This window comes from Lontra canadensis, unplaced genomic scaffold (genome assembly GCF_010015895.1).
Source record: "Lontra canadensis isolate GAN:19392208 unplaced genomic scaffold, GSC_riverotter_1.0 scaffold20, whole genome shotgun sequence".
Classification (NCBI taxonomy): Eukaryota; Metazoa; Chordata; class Mammalia; order Carnivora; family Mustelidae; genus Lontra; species Lontra canadensis.
In genome coordinates this window covers 17,917,057-17,939,604 of record NW_022631014.1, presented here as the reverse complement: position 1 = coordinate 17,939,604, position 22,548 = coordinate 17,917,057, and the positions used below count along the sequence as shown (strand labels likewise).

The 22,548-nt window shown below is 55.5% G+C and overlaps 2 protein-coding genes across 6 annotated transcripts in view; one reads left to right on the top strand and one right to left on the bottom strand.

Moving 5' to 3' along the window:
• Positions 1–6,022, top strand: part of TTC21A (tetratricopeptide repeat domain 21A) — a 32,504-nt gene extending 26,482 nt beyond the window's left edge. For 2 of the 4 annotated variants that reach the window (XM_032861155.1, XM_032861152.1), the window contains 10 exons: positions 572–760; positions 1,861–1,971; positions 2,631–2,712; positions 3,586–3,736; positions 3,963–4,124; positions 4,267–4,459; positions 4,558–4,782; positions 5,259–5,379; positions 5,496–5,563; positions 5,688–6,022. In XM_032861155.1, the coding sequence (XP_032717046.1) occupies positions 572–760; positions 1,861–1,971; positions 2,631–2,712; positions 3,586–3,736; positions 3,963–4,124; positions 4,267–4,459; positions 4,558–4,782; positions 5,259–5,379; positions 5,496–5,563; positions 5,688–5,765 (1,380 nt within the window). In that variant the 3' untranslated portion in view covers positions 5,766–6,022. Of the gene's footprint in view, positions 1–571; positions 761–1,860; positions 1,972–2,630; positions 2,713–3,585; positions 3,737–3,962; positions 4,125–4,266; positions 4,460–4,557; positions 4,783–5,258; positions 5,380–5,495; positions 5,574–5,687 lie in introns of all 4 variants that reach the window. The other 2 variants (XM_032861154.1, XM_032861153.1) reach the window with 2 other exon arrangements.
• Positions 6,023–9,804: 3,782 nt separating this feature from the next.
• CSRNP1 (cysteine and serine rich nuclear protein 1) lies at positions 9,805–20,573 on the bottom strand. 2 transcript variants are annotated; one of them, XM_032861150.1, is made up of 5 exons: positions 20,443–20,573; positions 13,924–14,177; positions 11,938–12,197; positions 11,098–11,412; positions 9,805–11,015 (listed from the first exon to the last, which is right to left on the bottom strand). In XM_032861150.1, the coding sequence occupies exons 2-5, from the start codon at positions 14,135–14,137 to the stop codon at positions 10,035–10,037; spliced, it is 1,770 nt and encodes a 589-aa protein (XP_032717041.1). In that variant the 5' UTR covers positions 14,138–14,177; positions 20,443–20,573; the 3' UTR covers positions 9,805–10,034. The 2 variants fall into 2 exon arrangements, with proteins under 2 accessions (XP_032717041.1, XP_032717042.1); XM_032861151.1 differs by lacking the exons at positions 13,924–14,177; positions 20,443–20,573 and adding an exon at positions 12,902–13,301.
• Positions 20,574–22,548: the final 1,975 nt, after the last annotated feature.

Genomic DNA, 22,548 nt, shown 5'->3' with positions numbered 1-22,548 from the left:
AGCCCACTCTCTGACCGCTTGAGATGATTTATGCCCTTGTTTCCCACCAGATTCCCACTCCCTTTCGGCCCTTAGAAATCCCAAAGCTTGACCCTGGTGTCTTCAATCCGTCTTCTTCCGATGCTCCCCGGTTACTCACTTGATCATTTTATGTCGTGGGTATTTGTAAAGGCTGCCTCAGAGTCCCCGCAGGGCAGTATTCAGAGCAAACGCATCTATCAAAACCCAGCCCGCTCTGAGCACCTGCTCTGGGCTTGTGCAAGCACAGATTAGACAAGGAGGCAGCAGGGTGTGATGGAAACAGGTAAACAAGGACAGTACACTAAAGTGTTTTGTTTGGGCGCCTTTGCTTCTCCTCCTGCCCCCAAGGCAGAGCCAGTTTGCCTCCCGAGTACTCAGCCAGTGGCCTTGCCTGTCCAGAGTGACCCAGATCTGCTCAAGGGCACTTGAGATGCCCTTTCTGATAATATGCTGACACAGAAACCAGAGCATGGAGACTGGTTGTGAATTGGCCTGAGATCCAGCACATGAGGCTCCGAGTCTCTGATCCTGACTTTACTGGTCTCCCCAGGCCATGGACCTCCAGTCTCGGATACTGAAGCGTGTTCCACTGGAGCAACCAGAAATGATCCCCTCCCAGAAGCAACTGGCAGCCTCCATCTGTGTCCAGTTTGGGGAGCACTACCTGGCAGAGAAGGAGTTTGCCAAGGCAGTGCGTTCTTATAAGGATGCCCTCTTCTACTCGCCTGTTGACAATAAGGTGGGGTCCTCAAAGCCAGAGCGTGCCCCTTCTCTTGGGCCATGATGCCTTGCAGAGTTTCCTGCCTAGGGGCAGAGGCCATGTCCTTTCCTGTGCCTCCCTGAGGACCTGAGGTATAAGGGCCCTGAGACCCATGGTGTGGGGAGCCTGCTCTAGCTGACCCTGGGGCTCTCGAACTAAGTCTGGGAAGCCTCACTTTGGACAGCCACTTGTGGGAGGTGGAGTGGGAAAGACGCTGCCAAAAGTCATGTTAGTCTGGCATTTCTGGGTCCCCCTTGGAGGTGGTGACACAGTGAGAGCTGTGGCTGCCTGGGGTCTTGGGGCACAAACTCAGACAAAGCTTCCAAGGAGGTTCAGGGTCATGAGGGTGGTGTGGCTCTCCAGAGACAATGGTGGGTGGAGTCCATACTAGGAGAACGGAGAAAAAGCTCAGTGGCCCAGCCATTCCTTCATTTAACAATCATTTGGGGCATCTCGGTAGCTCAGTTAAGCATCTGCCTTTGGCTCAGGTTGTGATCATAGGGTCCTGGGACTGAGTCCCACAGGTTCTCTGCTCAGTGGGAGACTGCTTCTCCCTCTCCCTCTGCCTGTTGCTCTGCCTGCTTGTGCTCTCTCTCTCTCTCTCTCTTTCTGTCAAATAAATAAATAAAATATTTAAAAACAACAATAAAACATGCACTCGTTTAACAGATGTCTCAAATGTGCCAGGCACAGTGCTAGGCCTGGGCGACAGTGGGCCCAGACCTATCCCTGCCCAAAGACTGCCTCAGGGAGGGGGCACAGATGAGCACATTTGTAGTTCCAATGCTACATGATATGTGCCTGCATGTGGGTCTGCACACCGTGGGAACTCAGAAAATAGGCACCTGCTCCGCGTCTGGGGCATGGAAGGCAGCCCAGAGATGGTTAGGTCAGAGCCAGAGCTGGAGGAGAGGTACAAGTTATACTTAGTTAGTAAAACACATGGTATGATTGGAGAACTGGTAAAGGAAAAGAGGAGGGCCAGAGACTTAACAGAAATGGGTGATGAAAGCGGGAGACATTAGCCTCGGAGTTTCCCCTTGATGCTCGCTAGTCCGTTTTGTCTGGTCTTGTCGCAGGTGGTGCTGGAGCTGGCGCGGCTCTTCCTGCTGCAGGGACAGCTGGACCTGTGTGAGCAGCACTGTGCCATCCTCCTACAGTCTGAGGAGCACCACGAGACTGCCTCTGTGGTAGGAGCCCCCAACCCCGAACCTTCTGCCTGCCCTCCCCAGGCTCCCTGTGACTCTGAGGGCTGCTTCCCAGCCCTAGGACTCAGTCGCCTGGCTGCCCCACCCACAAGGGCTGCCAGGCAGAGGGGATGGAGTGCGGGGCCGCTGCCCTTCACTGGGTAGGGGTGGCAGCAGGGACCACATCAGTCTCTTGGGCCCATCCAGGGGGAGGTGGGAGGGGGAACCACACCTATAGTTGGTGAAGGCAAGGGTGGGACAGTTTCCTGGGTTTAAAGAAGAGTGTGGGAAAAACCCTCTCCTGCCTAACTTCTCTCCTCCCTAACACCCAGACAGCCGCCAGGGCCACCCCGTAGAAGAGGGGATCCCTCATTCCACCTCCGCTGCCTGCAGCTGGCAGTTCTCAGACACAGGCAGAGAGGCTAGTTCTGTTGCAGCTTGTCAAAGGGTCCTTCTGGTGTCCAGCCCTGGGCTTCTCTTCCCACTAACATCCTCTCCCCCCAACCCCAAGCAGGCCTTCCTTCTGGGCTCCTCCTGTGGCCGCTTCTCCTAGTGCCTAGAGAAGCTTCTCCTGGAAGTGCTTTCTCACCTGCCCTGCTTATCCCCACCCCTGGCCAGCCTACCCACCAGGGAATTCCGGGGCACTGTGTGTTTTCTGACAGATGATGGCTGACCTGATGTTTAGAAAACAGAAATATGAAGCTGCTGTCGATCTCTACCACCAAGTCCTGGAGAAAGCACCAGGTAACTGCCTGCATTAAGACTGACTACATCAGTTCCCACCCTGCAAAGACTGTTCTCCCTTGAGAAGGGTGGACCCCCTCCCCTCCTTCCTGACTGGGCAGAGGAAGCCCCTTCCTCTCTGATTGTTCCCAGAGCGGCAGGAAACTGATAAAGCCCCGATGGAACATGCGGGCCCTTCCCCAGTCCAAGGGGCCAGTTCCTGGTCTCCTGGTCTCAGGCAGGGCAGCGTTTGGCACCGGACCCAGGAGAGCCTGTCTGTCCCCATATCACAGCCATTGGACTGGATGTGGCTCCCTTCTGAGGTCACAGCACCTGGAGGTGGCTCGAAATTCTCCCTTATGGGTAGCTGCATTTCTCCCTCATTGCAGTATCAAACCACACTCTTGCTGGGGCAGAGACCATACCTGACGCTCATACTAGAGCCCCTGGAGGCCCAAAACCAGCTCTGCGCAGAGGCCCAGCCGAGTGCAGCTGTTAGGAGGGTGGATCCCGGAGCCAGATGGTCTATGTCTAACTCAAGCTCTTCCACTCACCAGCTGTGTAACCTTTGGCAGATAACTTCTTTGTGTCTCAGTTTCCTCATCTGTGAAATGGGAAACATTGGTACCCCGTTGTGTAGTTAATATATAGGCAAAGCGCTTCATGCCAGGTACTGTACAAGTATTAGCTATTATTACTACTTTTCAGTATGATGATGATAATTCTCTCAACTGTGGAGACCAGTGGAGACATTGAGGCTGTTGGGATGTCCCGGCTCAGCCCAAACCAGGCCGTGTCTGCTGGTCCCCTCCCTTCTCCATGCCATCTGGCAGCACCCAAATGGATGTAGCTAGTGGTTAGCATAGCCTGGAGATTTCTGCTTTCTTATTTTAGACAATTTTTTGGTACTGAATAAACTAATTGATCTGCTATGGAGAAGTGGCAGACTTGAAGATGCCCCTGCCTTCTTTGAATTGGCCAAGAAGATGTCCAGCCGCATTCCTTTGGAGCCAGGCTTCAACTACTGCAGAGGCATCTACTGCTGGTGAGTGGAGGGGGGAGAGGGAGGGTCCGCATGATCTCCAGCAGGGGTTCTTCCTAGCAGACACGCTGGGCTTCTGCAGAAATTCAGCGAGTAGATCAGGGTGCGGGGAGAGCAGCGATCCAGCCCCACTGTGCACAGACTCAGGGAGTGGTCCCTGAAAGTCTCTGCCCTCCCTGGCCCTCAGTTTCCCTCTCTGGTTCTTGGGTATTTCTCTTCTCTGCTACAGGCACATAGGGCAACCCAACGAAGCACTGAAGTTCCTAAACAAAGCGCGCAAGGACAGCTCGTGGGGCCAGAGTGCCACCTACTACATGGTGCAGATCTGTCTGAACCCAGACAACGAGATCGTGGGCGGAGAGGCTTTTGAGAACCTGGTGGCTGAGAGCAAGTAGGGGCCCGGCTGACCTGGGGTGGGGTGGGGGGGCGCAGAGGCAGGACCCTGGGAAAGGAGGGGAGAGCCTCGGGAGCGGCGGGGTCCAGGCCAAGTGAGGGCCCCACGGGTTCCGGGTTCCGGTGTCCAATGGCTGCAGCCCCACCGACAGGAAGGGCTCAGAACAGCATGGTGTGCGCACCGCGGAGAAGCTGCTGCGTGAGTTCTACCCGCACTCGGCCCAGTGCCAGACCCAGCTGCGACTGCTGCAGAGTCTCTGCCTGCTGGCCACCAGGGAGAAGGCCAACGTGGAGGTGGCGCTGGGCACCTTCATCGAGATGGCGCAGGCCGAGGTGGGCCTGCGCGCGGGACGGGCGGCGCGTGGGGCGAGGCTGGGGTCCCAGCGCACTCACGACGGCTTACCGCACCCCCCCCAACCCCCCGTGCGCAGAAGGAGAGCGTCCCCGCCCTGTTGGCCATGGCACAGGCCTACGCGCTGCTGAAGCAGGTCCCCAAGGCGCGCACGCAGCTGAAGCGTCTGGCCAAGGCCCCGTGGGCGCTGGAGGAGGCCGAGAACCTGGAGAAGAGCTGGCTCCTACTGGCAGACCTGTACTGCCAGGGCGGCAAGTTCGACCTGGCGTCGGAGCTGCTGCGGCGCTGCGTGCAGTACAACAAGGCAGGGGGCACGCCGCCGTGGGGGGAGCGGGGACGCCAGGTGGAGGCAGGGCGCAAGGGGCGTGTGGGCGTCCGGGGCAGAAGAGGTGCGGGTTAGAACCTGATGAGAAGAGGCTGGACAAAAGAGGGCACATGCACGCTAAGCAAGATGGGAACGGAACCGGGGGCGGGATCGGGGAGGGGGACCGGGCTAGGTAAGAGGAGGTGGGCAGGGTCGGGCAGCCAAGAGAGATGGGAAGGGCTCGAGGGGTGTGGGGGTCAGAGTGGGAGGACTGTGGGGAAAGGGGTCATGCCAACGTCGGGGTAGCCTAGAGGGGGCACACGGTCGACCCCTCGCAAAGGTGGGAGATGCTACTGGAGACCCTGAGAGGTTAGAGTTAATGCAGCTCACCACCATCCTTTGCCCCCCCCCCACCAAACCCGCCCTCCCCCGCGGGTTGTACCCTGTGCTGGGACCGGGTGTGGCTTTCCCTACAGTCCTGCTGCAAGGCCTATGAGTACATGGGCTTCATCATGGAGAAGGAGCAGTCCTACAAAGATGCAGCCACCAACTACGAGCTGGCCTGGAAGTACAGTCATCAGGCCAACCCTGGCATTGGTAAAGCAATCAGCCAGGGTGCATGTGGGTGACCTGGGCGCTGGGCAGGAGGACCGAAACCCTGGCTCTTGGGTGGTTAGGGTGCCACTGTCTGTGTTCCCTGTGCTCCTGGACAGGCTTCAAACTCGCTTTCAACTACTTGAAGGACAAGAGATTTGTGGAGGCCATTGAAGTCTGCCACCATGTAAGCCATTGTAAGCCCCTGGGATACATTAGGGGTGGGGTGGGGGGCTGGTGCTGTGGCCTGGTCCTGGTACAGAGACTGACACCCCTGCCTGATGCTGCACCCCTTTCTTCCTCTGTCCCAGGTTCTCAGAGAGCATCCTAATTACCCCCAGATCAGAGAAGAAATTTTGGAAAAGGCCCAAGGGTCTCTGAGGCCCTAGCTGTGGTCAGTGGGAGCCAGGGTGGGTGGAAGCCATCAAGCTACAGAAGTTTCTTGGAGGCGTTGGGAAGTGGGGCGGGGGAGAAGAGATTCAGAAAATGACATATTCTTACCCATTTCTCTATTGTGTGTGGTTTATTTGAATCATGCCTCATCTGGTCTAAGGGCATCCCAAAGCTTTGTGTTTTTAAGGCACAAGAGGCACTTTTGCTCTGAGGAGAAGAGAGATCCACCAGCTTAACTTATGCTGGGCTCACTGGGCACCTTCTGTTGGGCTCCATTTTTATTCCAGACTCTGTGAGGGAGCAGAGGGGAACAAAGAGGTGGTTTGGGGAAAAAAAACAAAAACAAAAACAAAACTCCCTACATCTATTTTCATATTATTATGTTAGTTTATAAATGCCTCCCCTCTCCTATCTGGTCTTCAGACCTCCAGAGCTCAAGAAGCGACTCCCCCCAGCATCCTGCCCAGCTGGGGTACAGACAGGACGACCAGCTCAGAAGGTCCCACAGCTGAGGCTGTGTGAGGGAGGCCATCATCCCATAGGCTGTGGAGGCCCTTGGCTCACTCTATCCTTACATTCTGTCTCCTCCCCAGGTCCTCCACTGACCTCTGCTGCTCCTCACTGGTTTGGGACAAACCCGATTACCCATGACTGGTACAGCCCAAGAAAAAAATAGCTCCCCCTTCAGATTTTCTAAAAGACACTGACCAACAGATTTATCCTCCAGAAACCTTTTTCACGCCTCGGAGGACAAAAGCAATGGTCCCTATTTAGAGGAATTATGTTACTTGTAACTGGCAAGAGAGTGGCAGAGTTCACTTTTGCTGCAGCTCCCAACACCTCTCCTCTTGTTTTTCATGATGCCAGTAACAGGCCCAGTTTGGCCTCAGAGGAAGGAACTCTGAACTGGGAGTCAGGACTGTGACCTTCCCGAGAGCTTCTGTTCTGTGGACTTCAGTGTCCCCCTCTGTGGTAGGAAATTAGATGAGATGTGCCTGTCCCCAAACTATGATACAAATCCCTTCCAATGATATGCAGCAAATAGTTTATAGTTTAATAACCATGTGTTTAAAAATCATTGTTACATAATAGAGAAAATAACTAGCATGACAAAGTCATGAATTCATGAGTGCTGTTACTCAGAATGGTTCTAACTTTTAAGCATGTCAATATAATTGATATAAAGCAAAATACTTAGTATGAGTAGAATGCAGCAAAATTTTCAAGAGAAGTTGTCCAGTGATGACAGTTTGGCAACTGGACAGGTAGGGGTCGCGTTTAGAACAGACAGAATTATCCTTGGTGGTGGCTGAGCCTTGTCTTTGCAACACCCTGCTGACCACATGTATGGCCTCTTGATCTGAGTCAGTGATCTGGAACGCTTTCCCCACGTTACTACCATTCTTCCTATGGGAAACCAGTCCCCTTTACTAGCATCTGCTTTACAATCTGGTTTCTTGGGGCGGGTTGTTGAGAGACAGGTTTGTCTGTATGGAGAATGATGCTATAAAGGATTGTACATTAATCACATTTTTATTACTGTAAAACCTAAATGGTCTTCATTTATCTTTAAAAAAAAAAAAAAAAAAAAAAAGGTCAGGAAGTGATCTTGTTGCCCTAGACGGGGAGAGGGTGGGTTCAGTCCTGCCATGGGCTATGTCCATGGTTTAGGAGCCTGTAGGGGCTTCCCGCCAGGGAACTGGAGCAGCCAGGAGCTGCTGTCCAGAACCCCAGGCTAATCAGAGCAGGGCCTCAGAGCCCTTGGAGAGACCCAGACTTTGAATCATGCGTGCTGAAACAAACTCTACAGGAGTGTTCTCAGCTGAGGACCAGCATCGGGGAGACAGAGCAATGGAATGTACCAGGATACTCTACCAGGAGAAGCCAAAGTCCTGGCTGTCCCTGGCTAAGCTGCTTACAGGGACAGGCTACCCATCACAGGCCAGGCACCAAGCTATGGATCCTCTCCTGACCATTGATGATGAGGCCATGTCCATGCATGTTCAGAGGTAAGAGACAGATACCCAGAGAGTGGCATAACTGGCAGAGAAAGAGAGGATAAAACACAGAGATAGTGGCAGAAACATGAAAACAATATGGAAGTCACAAACATGCCCCAGGTACTCTCCTAAGTGCTGCGTATATGCAAACTGAATGAGCTTTTGAGACAAGCGTGTTATTTGCACAGTATTGAGGACACCTAGACCTAGTGGTGGTAAACAGGCAGTGATTTGCCTAAGTCACTTTGCTAGGTAGGAGATTTGAACCTGGGATTTGAACCTGGCACTCTGGGTCCGTGTTCTTACCCAATAAGCCTCAGAGATAAAGTAAGGAGAGCCCAGCACAGACCAAAAAAATAAAAAATAAAAAAATAAAGAAAAGCCAGATCTGGTCTCCCTTCCAGCACTTTGTATACATCGTTATTCCTAAGGGGGAGGCTGACCTTGCTCCTCAGGCCCTAGGCTGGGAGTCCCCAGGGCAGGGTGCAGCCTGCTCCTTTGGCCTGCAGCCGGGCTGCTGGGGACAGGTCAGACGGGTCTGGCTGGTGCAGATGGTTGAGGTCCTGCAGCTTCCTTTGCTCGAGTCCCCCGGGCCTCAGCTGCTCAGCCCTACAAGAGGACTCTACCAGCCACATCCCACTGTCTGCCCCTAACTGGGGGTGAGGGGTGGGGGCTTCGTTCTCTAGGCCAGGCCCCACCCAGCTCAGTGAGACCAGTGGAAAACAGCTGAGCAGAGAGCCATCTCAGAAGACTACACTGCCCCAGCTCACCACCACCCTGGGAGACCACTGGAGAGATGGGCTTGTGTGAAGGGAAAACTGCTCTGCCTGGCAACCTCCCAGTGGGCTTCCTGTCTCCAAGGTGAGAGGCCTGCATGGGAGGAGGCCCACCGGGTTGTGACCCTCAATCCTACCTCAACTTAGCCTCTGAGTCCACATCATCCTGCGGGGAGCTCCTCTCCCTCCCCACACACTACCTCCCAAGGGTATACACCCCCATCTCCCAGTCCCACAGACGCAGACCACACTGTTTAAAAATAGAGCCTCTTTATTGGTACCTGTAAGCTCAGGTACAAGGTGTTCCCACAAGCACACAGGCTGTCAAGGCCTCCTGGGCAAGGCGGCAGGCCCAGAGCCTGGGCTTCTTGGCACAGACATAGAGAAAAATGAATAAATTATAGTTCTGACACTCAAGGACGATACAGAAATTAGGATGCAAAACTCAACATCAGCAAACAAAGGGCATAAAAGCCAAAAGGGCCACTCCTCACCTGAGCCAACCGGCTTTAGGGCATGGGCAGGTGGCTGGGGCTGACATGCAGTGCCCAGAAAGCCCTGAGATAGTCGTCAGGAGTGTGCTGTGGGCCCCGAGGCTAGTCCCTCGCCCTCTCTGGGCTTCCTGCTTCCCTTCTACATTAGTGGGCCCAGAATAAAGCCTGTGGCCTTTGGGGAGGAAGACCATGAGGCAGAGGACAGGAAGCAGAGGGGGCTGTGTGGGGGCAGAAGCAGGTTTTGGTCACGGTTGGCCTGGCCAGCCCAGCGCAGCCCAGCCTAACCTCCTACCTAGACGCTGTCCCCAGCCACTTGCCTCTCATAGCCAGGCTGCTGCTGCAGTAGACTATAGGCACCCAATCCACACCTGGTTTGTACCAAAGCCCAGGCAGGGTAGGGGATGCACAACAAGGCAGAAGGGACTCGCAGGGGTCTGTGCCCTACCCCAACTCCAGCGCTGCCCACCGGCCAGAGGGGAGAAGCCTACGCCTTCTAGTCTCCAAATAAATTATGGAAATAAATTATAGTCTTCACAGTCCACAAAATATAGCCACCCGTGGGTCTGAGGCTCAGGGTGGCAGGAGAAGCCATTAGAAGTGGCAGATTTCAGCCCTGTCTTGTTCAGGCTAAAGAACATCACATGAGACCGGAAAGGGGTCTGCAAAGCTCCAGGGGAGCCATATTTCCTCCTGTTCCTGGCACACACCATGGAAAGTGGAAGAAGAGACTGTGTGGGCTCTGTGTGTGCGGGGGTGTGTGGTGTGGTGGGGGGGCCAAGTGGCTGACAGGGAAAGCCCCCTCCCTGCCCTCTCTTCAGCACAGAAGAAGTTACAAAAATAAATAAGTCAATCCAAAGTGTTGCACAAAACTCAGGAGTGCCCGCATGGATGAGCCAGCCAACGGGAAAATCCTTAACATACAGACCTCAGGGAGCCCCCAGATTACAACAAAGCAGCAATAGGGCTCTTGGGACCACGAAAAGGTCCCCTAGTCCTCACACAGGCACCGGCTCCACCAGGGGCACTGGGGCCGGGTCCTCAAACAACTGGCTGTCCATGAAGGGTGCCGGGGCCTCAGTGGCTGAGTCCGCCAGGCCCACAAGGGACTCCAGGAGGCAAGCGCCGGTGTCCCCTGCTGGAGAAAAGGTTGGCAGGGGGAAGAAGGGGGCCTCCGGGTTGTCCAGGCTGTCAGACACCTTCCGGGAGGTGTAGTGAGGCCCCAGACTATAGTCTGGCAGGGCCTGGAGCAGCTCGAAGGAGTCGCAGGAAGACAAGCTGAGGTCCACAGAGTTGCTCTGGCCAGCATCTGAGCTGGGCAGCACTGAGGCACCAGAGAAGCTGCCTTCTCCCAACCCTTCAAGGCTACTGTTCAGGAAGAAGCTGGCATCCAGGTTGGCGTTTTCATCCAGGATGCCTAACGTGAGGCTAGAGCTAGAATAGCTGTGGGTCCAGCTGGCCAGGCCACCGGGCTCACCAGTACCAAAGATATCAGCTGGGTGGAAGCAGCTGAGGTTGTCCAGGCTCCCCACTCCCCCTTCCTCTTCCTCCTCCTCTTCCCCTCCCAGGTCAGAGTCACTGAGACTTAGGACCCGGGCCAGGCTATCATCATCCATGTCGGGCTGGAAGCCAGGGCCAGGCAGGGCTGGGTGGGCGGTGCCGCTCGGGGCCTCGCTGGTGCCCGAAGCTGTGGAGGAGTCGGTCATTTCGCTGCTACAGCTGTTGTCTCCCAGCTCGCTGCTCACGGGGGGCTTGGCCAGCGGGAAAGCGGGGACCAGGACCTGCTCACCAGGGCTGGCTGGGCTGTCCTGGCTGGGCGCCTCCAGCTCCCCCAGGCTCTCGGCCCCCTGCTCCAGCTGCAGGCGGGTGAGGGTGTGGAGGAAATGGGTCTGCACGCGGGCCTGATTAAATTCTACACGGCCCTTGGGGTTCTCGCAGCCCTCCCTGCAGCAGCCGCAGGGGAACGCAGTGTGGTCCATCTGCAGAGAGAACAGAGCATGAGTGAGGATCCTGTGGAGCCCAGAGAAGCCCCTGAGCTCCGGTTCTACTCCCAGCCCGTACCTGGCACTTGATGCCTGCCAGACTGCAGCTGCAGGTCTCGGGGTCACAGACCCGATCACAACGACAGCCACAGTCCTCTCGGGACTGGCGCAGAGCCTGCAGCTCCCGCTTCTCCTCGCGATCGATCCTCCGCACCCCAGCAGCCCGCAGCAGAGCCCGCCGTCGCCGGGCTGGGTAGGGCTGTAGGAAGGTCATCTCCTCCAACCGGCCACCTGCCACGGCCACGGCCAAGTCCTCTTCCACAGAGGCGTCATCAATGGCGTCCACTGTGAGTGGCAGGCTAGCCTCCGTCTCAGGCACCCCGGTCTCCGCAAGCTGTACCACAGCAGAGAGGAAGGATGTGAGAGACAGACAGGGGTCTTGGCCCCCACCGCCACCAGTCACTGGACAAATGTTCCCCACAGGCTTATTCTGGGCTGAGCACCATGGATACCACAGTGAATGCGAAGGCCAACAACACTGCCCTTGGGGCATTGGCAAAGAGATTTCCTGTTCCTGTCATTTCCCCAGTTCCTGGACAAGCCCCCAGCCTCCCTCCACAGCCAGCCTGACACCCCACCCCCAATGTCACATCAACTACCCATCCCTCACATGGCAAGGTCAGACAGCTTCAGGCACCATGCCCCCAGCCACTACAGCAAACACAGGCCCTTCCACACCCCACTCTGTCTGCAGATCATCCAGGTAACAGGCCCTGATGGAGCAATACTGGCCCCAAAGGCCTCTTTCCCTAAATACATAATGAGCATACTGGCTCCCATCCTAGAAGCCCCTCCCCTCTAAGGCTAGGACTTCAGAAGCCAGCCAAGGGCCCCTGCAAAGGAGAGGGGTCTCCCCTACCTTCCACCGGAGCGCCTCCAGCTTCTCCTCCTTCAAGCGTAGGCGCAGCTTCTCACGCCGTGCCCGGGCTTGCTCCTGGGTGAACTCAGCCAAGGAAAAGCGGCGGCAGGCACTGTGGCGGGAGGCCATACCCAGAGTGCAGCCACCACGGCTGGGCACACTGGTGAAGCCCTGGCACCGTGGAAAGTAGAAGACAGTGATACCATCAAAGGCGACACGGCCTGGCCGCTTCCGGGGAGCCCGCTTCAGGATGGACAGGGCTGGAAGGCACAGAGGGAAGGGATAGGACATTAGTTCTCTGTGAGGCTCAGCAAACCTCCAGGAAGATGGTACTGAATGACCTTTCCTCTCATGTCCTGCTGTGACCTCCCACCCCAAGAAATGGATCTGAATTTAGGAACCAGCCTGGCTGGGATTAGAGCTGGTAAAATTGAATGCCCCTCCTTACTATTACTTACCAGTCCAAATGAGACTGTTAGATTAAACACCTCTGTCATCTTTATTAGCCATTTATAGGTTCCTTAGGCAGTTTTCTATAGTTTTTTTTTTTATTCATTTGTAGGAACTCTTTATATATGATATTAAAGACACTGATCACCTGTCTAAGCTATCTGCAAATATTTTGGTCTTTTATTTTTGTTCAAGGCATTTTACAAAATAACTTCTAAGGCCATGTAATTAAAAATATATTGACCTTTTCCTTGAGTTTCTTGCATTTTGCAACAGGCTTAGAAAGGCTCTTATCTGGAACTGCCTAAGTTATGGATTGTATATTGATTAGTAAGCTATATTTGGTATATTCTATACAAATATTGGTATACTACTGCTTTTAATTGAACCATAAGTAGTTGCCTTAGAACTGAATACTGGTGACTGCATGTATTTCAACTTAACGATTTTGCCTGTCCCAATCCAATACATAGAATTCTTATTCTCTCTGCAAACTGAACTGGGTAGCACTTACTGAACAATGTTAACTACTAGTGGTGACAGCATCCTCATCTTGTTCCTTAGTGGGACAGCTTACAGTATGTTCTCACCGACAGGAATGCCAGCTTTTGGGCTGAGACACATATTTTTAATCACTTAAGGTAGAATTCACTTATTACTATTTTACCAAGGGCCTTATCTAGAAGGAACATGATATTTTATCAAGTGTTTTTCAGCATCCACAGTGGCTCTCATTTTTCTTCCTCTGACAAAGTCATTGGGTAAACTCTAAGACTGGATTTTATAAATATTAAACCATTCTTATATTGCCAGAATAAATCCAGTTTAGTCAACATACTGTTAGGTTTTATGTGCTAAAAATCATACTCTTTTTCTATGTATAATACACAGATACATTTATTAGTACATAAACAAAGACATACCCAGGGATTAAAATGTCACTGCAGTTATAATTAGGAAAAATATGTCTAAAAAAGTTCCCTGGTGTTGGGGGCAGCAATAACGGAGAATAAAATCGAGGAATACTGCTTTAGGGCTCTTTGTCATTTTGAAATCAGAATGACGCCAGCTTGAAAAGTAACTGGGGATGAAACCTTTCCACTATGTTCAGGCAAAGCCAAAAGGCATTTTGACAGAGAGGGACCGGCCTGACAGGCCCCGCAGTAGAGTGTGGGGCGTGGGACTCTAGTGGTTCAGTTGGTAGGACAGGGTGTGCAAGCTGGAGAAATGAAACTGGAACGTAAGGGAGGAGTTGGAGCCAGAGGGCCCCAGGGCCACTCTGAGGAGCTCCGTCCTGACCTGCAGGACTTCTAAGCAGGGAGTCCTGAGGTTGAAGGTGAATCAAGCCGGGCCCAGGTGCCTCTGGACAGTGGGCATTCCTCAGTGACCACTGTATTACGGGAAGTGGCCAAGGTGGAGAGCCAAAGCCATTGGGACACGACCTCCAGAGGCCAAAATGGCTTTGTCAGAGGCCTCCCAATTTCATCTTCAGGAAGGAAGGAGGGGTGTGGTGGTTCCCAGGAGAGGGGGACTCACGGGGAAAACTCCGGGGGCCACAGAAGTCACGGTCAGGCAAAGGCGATTGATGCCAGGGGCCCTCCTCATCGGAATCCCAGGCTAGGGAGACTGACGAGCTTGGAGAGCAGGAGCGAGAACGGCGGCCCGAGGAGGAAAAAGAGGAGGAGGAGGAGCAGAGGGAGGAGTCGTCCTCATCCAGCTGGTCAAACTTCCTCTTCAGGGGCCCGGTCATGGTGGAGCAGGGGGTACTCTGGGGTCCGCACACTGACAGCCTGGAGTGGAAAGGAGAAACCTCTGGATGGCAGGCCTGCAGACAGGCGGCGGCTGCTCAGTCTCGATCAACTCCCCTACCCTTCAAGGTGTCCCAGGCCTCCTCCTTGGCTCTGCATGCAGGGGGACGGCTTCGAAAGGCTTCCTGCCTCGGGCAGAGTACCGAGGTCCAAACCCTCCTCCGGGCACTTGCAGATTCCCACCATCTCTGCCCAAAAGCCTTCCTAGGACACCACTGGGAACCTTCCCCACTACCTCCTACAACCCACCTACACACATGCATTCACCAGACCAACAGATGGACCAACAGACCTCAGCCGGGCCTCGTTCATTCCCCGACAGGAATCCTGGGGGCTGACTCACTGGCTGGGTGATTCACACAGCTCGCATCTGTGTGCCTTTGTGTGTGTGAGGCCGTCTGCCGCAGCCTGCACAGCCCTGTACGGTGGCTCTCCTTCCCCCTCCTCCTCCACCACCACCCCCAAACACCCCCACAGATACACCACCTTATGGGTGGGTGCGCGCGCACACACACACACACACACACACACTCTCTCCCTCTCTCCTCTGTCTCTGGGGCCAGGCTGACCAGGGCACTCCGGGAAACAGGCTGCCTTCGACACTGGCCCCGATTCCCAGACACAGGACTTTCCAGAGCCCCTCCTCTCCCGTGACAGAGCCACTCAGACTTTCCCTCAGAAACCCCCACCCCACAGAAGTCCCCTGCTTCCAGGCCTGGCTGTGCTTCATGTGTCTCTAACAACTCCTGTTTGATCTTAAAAATGCATCTACATCTTGCCTCGACTCCAACATCTAGCTCTGTTTGTTTGAATTAACTTCCTATGGAAAATTATTTTTTTCCTCTACACACACACACACACACACACACACACACACACCCCGACAACAACTCTTAGTGAAACCGACCAATCAAGATGACATCCCAGTGTCTCCTGTTTGTAGCTTGGTGACTTGGGGGTACCTTAGGACACAGCTTACTGTGTCTCCCCTTTAAGGGTCTCAGCCCTTGGAGCAGGGCAACCGGAGCCTCCCACAGCCTGGCTGGCCTCGGCTAAGGGGAGTGGAATTGGGGCTCCCACCCCTAAATGCCTCCACTATCCCTGGAAATCCCCAAAAGACTCAGTCCTAAGGGCTGAACTACCTTGTCTCTCTGTGTCCTACAGGGCTCAGGTCTGGGCCCCAGGAGGTCACCAGGAGGAAGGGGAAACGGTGCAGAGGCCCTAGTGCTGGGGAGCCCCTCCCCCACTACCATCACAGGAAATGAGAACAGGAAAAACCAACCAGAAGGCTGGCCATCTCCTCTCCTCAGGTGTCCTTTCTAAACACCCTTGTCCCCCTTTGCCAAGCCTAGGACAGAGTCTCTGGATCCTAGAGCTAGATAGAAGGTGCGCAGTCAGTAGACTTACTGGATAAAATTCATCCTGAGCACAGCCTCTCCCCACGGACAAGAGAGAAGCAAGAGAAACTCCCCTCCTTGCTAACCCTTCACACTGGGCCAGGGGAAGAGAACGCACAGGTGCTTCCGGGGACTTCTCAGCGGGTAGTTTCTCAGGCTTGGCACCCGCAACCCCCCCCAAACCACAAACAAAAACAACCCAGCTCCCAGCTGACCTGCAGCCTCTCCTAGGAGTTGGGGGAACTCATGACCCAGAGCCAGGCGCACACACATGTACACACGTGCAGACCCCAGAGACAAACACAAACACACACCGCCAAGCCACACACACATACCCTGCCCCTACCAGCCCTGTGGGGAGACCCCATCCTCTCCCAAACTTCAGATGCTGTCCATAGGGTGCTGAATGCCTCATCACACGCCCAAGCCCAAGGCCCACCCACCGCCAAAACCAAATGCCCACTCTGTATCTCTGCCTGGCTGTCCCTAAGAAACATAAAATTCCATAGGCCCCAAATCGAAACCCTTGTCTCTTCCCCACCCCCAACCTATGCCATCTGTTCCTCTTCCTGTGTTCCCTATCTTAGTAACGGCACTGCCACCCACCCAGTTACTCAAGCCAGAAACCTGCAGCCATCCTCAACAACTCCTTCCTCCCTCTCCCTCGGGCCACATCCAGGCCCCCAGTCCTGCAAGCATACACTAGCTCATTTAATGCACACAAGGCTAGGCAGAGACAGTGGGGACTAGGGAGGCCATCAGCATAGGATTAAGAACCTTGGCTCCAGAACCAGACTGCCTGCACTGGAACCCTGGTTTGGCTATTACTCAGCTGCGTGACCCCAGTCAAGGTCCTTAAGCTCGCGGTGTCTCCAATTCTTTGTCTTAAAACCTCACAGGGTTGGGAGGTTTACAAGAATCAATACATGTCAAGTTCTTAGGACAGTGGTAAGTGCTGAGTGAACATGGCATTCTACACTGTGGGAAAACAGAGCTCCTGGATACAACATGTGAATCTCAGTGATGTCATGTGGAATGAAAGCAGCCAGATGCAAGAATACATGTGAATGAAATTCAAGGAAACGTAAACCCAGTCAGTGATGATACAAGTCAGAATGGGAGGGGCGGGAGTTTGATATGCACTGGGGACAGCGGTTGAGGGGGGAGCCTGGGAACTTCACATTGCTGGGTGAGTGGGTTTCTTGAAATGTTCTGTGTTACCTGGCTGGTGGTTCCACGAATGTCTAAACACTAAAAACTCATCTAGCTGTGCACATAGAATTCATATGCTTTACGCATTCATGCATGGCTCCTTCAATTTTATTACCTTATGTCTCTGTCCCCACTGCTACTGTCAATGTACCCTGCCTCTGCTCCTGCTGTCCCCCTGCAGCCAGAGTGGTCTTCCTAAAGATCTCTGCTTGCCATCCCCATGCTTAGGAAAGCTGGGCCTTAGGATCAAGCCTAGAATTCCGAGAGAGGCTGCAGCAGGCCTGGCTGCTGCCTCCCCCTTTCCCTCACTATATTCCAGCTGAACTTGCAGTTCCCCTAATTGCCATGACCTGCCCGCCTCCTGGCCTTTGCACAAGCTGGAACTCAGCCTACTCTAACAGTCATTTCCAAGAGGGCCTCCCTGAAACCCCTATTTCTCACTCTTGACTACTGCCTCTCTGGGCTCCCACGGGCTCTGGGAATCCCCTACCCCCACCCTTCTCTCAAAGTCTTGCTGCGGCCTCGCTGTCTTTCCCTTAGATCAGGCGGAGGGGGCCTCTCTGCCTGGCCATCCCTGTACCCAAGCTTAGAGCAGAGTCTGGCATAGAGAAGGCACCTAAAGACCAGCAGAGGTGGACCTCAGTGCGACTTCCTGATCCTGTCAGTTAGTCTGGGGGTACACACGTGTAGACCAGAGATCTGCCTGCACTGGAGCCATAGGAGGGGGTGGCTCTGAGGGTAGGAAGCTCAGGCTGCGCTCAGATGCCAACATACGCATCTCAGGAGACACCCTGTTCCCCAGAAGTAAACAAACAGATACCAAGCAAGCAGATTTAAGCCAGACACCCTGGCTCTGCCTCGGGCATGTCTACAGAATGGGAATTTAAGGTGAAGGTGTTATAAATGTCAGGAAAAACAGGGACACAGGGAAGCTACAGCCATGCTGCAGGTTCTAGTGGTGAACCCCAGCAGGATCTGCAGACCTAGAGTATAACGAGAACTTAGCTCTTCCCTGATACTCCTCTGGGGTGGAGGGAGAAGAAGGAGCAGCCCTTGGGTCTTGTGCTTCTCTGTCCCACCTGGGAATTCAGAGGCCAAGAGAGGCAGAGGCAGGAGATGAGAAAAAGACTCAGCCAGAGACAAGGACAGGCCAAGTCAGAAAAAGGAATGAAAGATAGTGAAAGAGTCCAAGAAAAGTGTCAGACAGTGAGTCAGAGGAGGGGGGAGGGGCCCTCAGCAGCTACCCAGGAATCAAAATCCCAACCATGGCTCTGTTCCCAGGGTGAACACGGCCCCCTCCTAGGGTCCTGGAGGAAGGAAAAGCAATTCCCAAGAGTTGGCTCAGACAGAAATGCCACACACACCCCAGAGGAGCCCCAGAGACAAGCCCTGAATCAAAGAGAGCGAGGCTTCTTCCGGGATCTGCCTGGGCCCTGAGATCAGGCCACCCTCCTGTCACTACACACAGGAGTAGGATGGCTAGGATGAAGGGGTGAGACGTCCCCACTCTACTACTCCCAACTGTCTATACACTCAGGCCACACTGTGAATCCCAGGAAGGTCCCCTCACCCTGGTGCACCAGGCAAACAAAGGCTCTCTGGTGGCCAGGGGAATATCTCAAGGCCTCTGGGAAATCACATCAACTCCTTTCTGCAGCTCAGCAGTCCTCATGTCCCAGCTCCCTACCAGAGCTGATACTGGGGAGCGAGCACCTTCAGATGCGTCCATCCTCCTCCGGGAATCTGAAGAATGTGTCCTTTAACCTCAGATCCCCAGGCCCTGGTCAGGCCAGCTCCCCCCAACACCTGGGGTCACATGACTCCAGACTCTCAGGAACTACTTCCTGGGACAAGGAAAAGACACCTCTGAGTACCTCTGGCCCCCACTGGCATTGGCTAGAATAACACTCTGGGCAGAAGCACAGAGAGGGCAGACAGGAAGCCTTAGCATACCCCATCCCCCCATCTCTCAGAAAGTGATCCTGGGGGAGGGCACAGTTCCTCAGCCTTGGCCTCCAAGGCTTGGCACTGGGTAGGTGCCAAATGTTTGCTGCCTACAGGAGGCCAACTGCTCCTGCAGAAGGGAAATTGCACCTGACAGCAACTGCTTCCTCCAGCTAAGCAAGGCCTCCTTCATTCTCATTCATTCAACAAATATGGAGCTCTGCCAGCATGCCAAGCACTGTGTCAGGCACTTGGGCGGACAGGGAGCAAGACCCACACTAGGGTTGCACTCTTGGGGCTCTGAATTTAGGAGCAAGGAGTATAGTTACAAAACCTTGGTGAGTGCTGGGATGGCAGGTGGGAGGGGTGGGAAAGGAGGGGGGAAAGCTGAGGGTAAAAAGAATCTCTAGGAGGAAGGGAGGTAGAAAGTTCCAGAGGGGGCACAGCAGGAGAAATCGAGCCAGAATGGTGAGGGGGAGGTGCATCCTGGGACAGGTTTCGAGAGCCAGGGCTGACAGGGCAGGCTTTAGCCTGAGGGCACTGGAAGCCACAGAAGGGTTTAAGTAGGGAGTGACAATACCAGATTTGCATTTTAAAAAGATGGCTCCATCCCCGACCCGAGGGGGGTGTGACTAGTTGGCCCCGGGCCAGGGTTAGGTGAGTGATGACAGGACAGGGAAGGCAAAGGAGAAAGGGGACTAGGCTTGCCGACCACCGGATGTGGAGACGGAAGAGGGTGGTGATGTCAAGGACTGGGGGGCCAGCGGAGGCGGCCTGCTCCAGAGGACTGTGAGACATCTGAGTGGAGGTGTGGGGTGGGCAGTGGAGCCGGGGAGGGCTCCTCCAGTGTCAAGAGTGTAGGCTATGTGCGTGACTGTGCCAGAGAGCTGGAGTGACTAAGTGTGTGAGGGCTGCTGTGGTGGGGACATCCAAGGGTGCGAGTCTGTGGAAGGGTCCCCAGGGAGGGGAAACTGAGGACCGGGAGGAAGTACGTGCTGCAGAGGGGAGAAGTGCGTGGGAGAGAGCCTACGTGTGCCCGCGGGTGTCCGGTGGGGCTGCTGTGCCCGTGACTCACAGCGACGGCCTCTGCGTGTGACGGTGACTGACAAACAGGTGAGCGTACGACACAATCCCTCCTCCCTCCCTCCTGCCCGTGTCCGTGACTCACTAAGCCTCACTCCTCCACGATCTTCCCTCCACTCCCTCCCTGACCCCCGCCGGCCGGGGGCGCCAGCCCCGCGCCCCAGCCCCGGCGCCTGCCCCCGGTGAGGGGGGAGCCCGAGGAGGAAGGCGACAAATGTCACCTGCTCCGGCCACGCGAGAAACTTCTGAAAAGTTCTCAGGCAACTGGGTCAAAAGGAAACTCCTGTGGACGCGCGCACTCGGTGACCCCGCCACCGGCGCCAATCTCCGCCCGGCCGCCACCCGCACCGGGCTCGGGGCGCCGCGACTTCTGGGGGGTACCGGCGGCGGCGCGGGGGAGGGGAGCGGAAAACCTGCCACTCTCTACTCTCCGCCTCCCCTCCCCGGACGCCAGCCGGCCGCGCGCAGGCAGGGGCCGAGCGGGGCCGTCCCCGCCCCGGCGCCCGGGCTGAAGGGGCAAGTGGCAGGGGCCGGAGGGGCGCAGCCCCCCGCACGGGACGCCCCCTCCCCAAGGTCCCGGTCCGCCGGGCCCGCAGCCCCTCGGCGCTCACCTGCGATCCGGGAGCTCGCCCGGGACACCGATGCGACCCGCGTCCCGGCCGGGTACGCCCCCCGCGCCGCGACCCCGTATGCGCTCGGCCGGGCAGCCGTCGGCCCAGCCGCCTCTCTGCCTCTGCGCGTCCGGCAGCGGCGGCGGCGGCGGGAGACTGGCTGCGCCCGGCCCCGCCCGCCGCTCCGCCCTCCTCGTCAGTGGAAAACTCCGGGGCTCGCAGAGCTGACGCACGCCCGGCCTCCCGCCAGGCCGCCCGGCGGCCCCGCCCCGGAGGCGCCACCTCCCCCCGCCCCGAGCCCGGCGAAGCGGCCAGTGGGGCCTCCCCGCGGACTCTGACCCCGCGCGGGCGCCGGGACTATCCTGCGCCCTCAGTCGCCCTCGCCCGTCCCCCTCCCGCAGTTTCTTGAAGTCGCCGACGCTCCCAACCGGCAGAGCGGGGTCGAAGAAATCCCCCACATCGCAACACGGCCCCCGTTCGCGGATGGGTAGACTGAGACCCGGAGCAGGGCGGAGCGTCCGGAAGACGACCCGGCGACGGTGGCAGAGCCGAGGCCTCCTCTAGGCTTTCACCCCCAGTTGCTATCATCCAATCTAAACGTCCTTCCTCTGCGCGCTCCTTACCACCCACCCCCAGATCCGCCTGAAAAATAAACTGTGACTGGAGAGGAACCTGGGCAGAGAGAAAGGGGGACGGGGCGGGGGGAGGTCATCTGTGGGCCTGACCTTCACCTCTGCCCACAGGTCAGAGACCCTGCAGAAGCCCTGAGCTGGGAGTTCCTGGAAACAGCTTCCCCCTACCCACTCCCTCCCTATACCTCCTAAAAAAAGAGAGAGAGAGATGTCTTCCAAGCCAGACACCCTGGCCACTTAAAATGGCTCACTGCCTTCTCTGCTCCCGCCAAGGCCTTTCCTGACTAGGGGCCAGTTCTCCCTGATTACTGCACAGGGGAAAGTGTGTGCATGCCCCGGCAGCAATCCCTGGCCAGGAGACCATCCTCTGCCCTTCTCCCCAACCTCAGATCAGACCTTACCCAGCACACATGTCCCTTGAGCGTTTCTACCTTCACGCCTTTGCTACACAGCTTTCCTCTCGCCTGGAATGCCTGTCTGCCTTTTCGCTGCTTACCAGAATCTCATCGCCTTTAAGGTCTCAACTTGTGCTGCCTCCTCCAGGGAGCCTTCGTGGGAGCTTGACCCTCCCCCTCCCAGTCCTGCTCCCGCTGCATTCTGGGTTTTTCTCTGACTGTCCTAGATGAATGCTGTCACTGACTAGCCCAACCCTCAGGATTCCTTTCTACCTTCCCCCAGGAGGGGGGTGGGGGTGACCTCTCCAGCATGGATGGCTCTGGGCTGGAGATGATGGTGAGGGCCCCTTGAGCCACAGGTGCTTATGTAGAGCCAGCCAGAAGGGGTCTGCCTGCCCTTCACCTTTCCAGGGAAGAAAAATAGGAGGAAAGCAGGTTGGAGGAAGCTACAGCTCTTGCCCTTGCTGTATATATGGAGTGTGTATGTCTGGGGGACCTGTAGGGACAGGTATCTGGCAGCTGGAGCCAAGCTTTCAGTGACTTCCCAGTGTCCTCAATATGAAGTCTCAAGTCTATGGGGCCTACAAAGCCCAAATAATCTGGCCCTTCTCCACCTTTGCAGCCTTACCACGCTCTCCTTGTGCTCCCACCCCCGACTCCCCTGTTCCATTTCAGTGTCTGTAATACGTATACGTGTCTTTTTATTTATACTCTATACATGTAATATTGGTACAGCTGCATGTAGCTTTAATTTACATGTGAGTTATTCTGTTCTAAATCTCATTAAGTTTCTTCCAGCCTTCTCTCTGCACTCCCACCCACACCTCTTGATATCCACTCCAGTCCCTTGGCCAAGGCTTGTTTTGGGGACTGTGTCCTCCTCATCCTGATTCAGACTTCCCAAGATGCTCATCTCCAGCCTGTACTTACCTCGCACTCAGTTGTGTGGTTTACTTGTGCATTTCCTTGCATTGTCTGGGAGTGGTGGGAAGCCAGGGGCTGTGTCTGACTCTCCTCAGTGCTTGGTAAGAACCTGTTGAATACATTAAGTATACTTAGTAAATGTATACAGGGAGCTG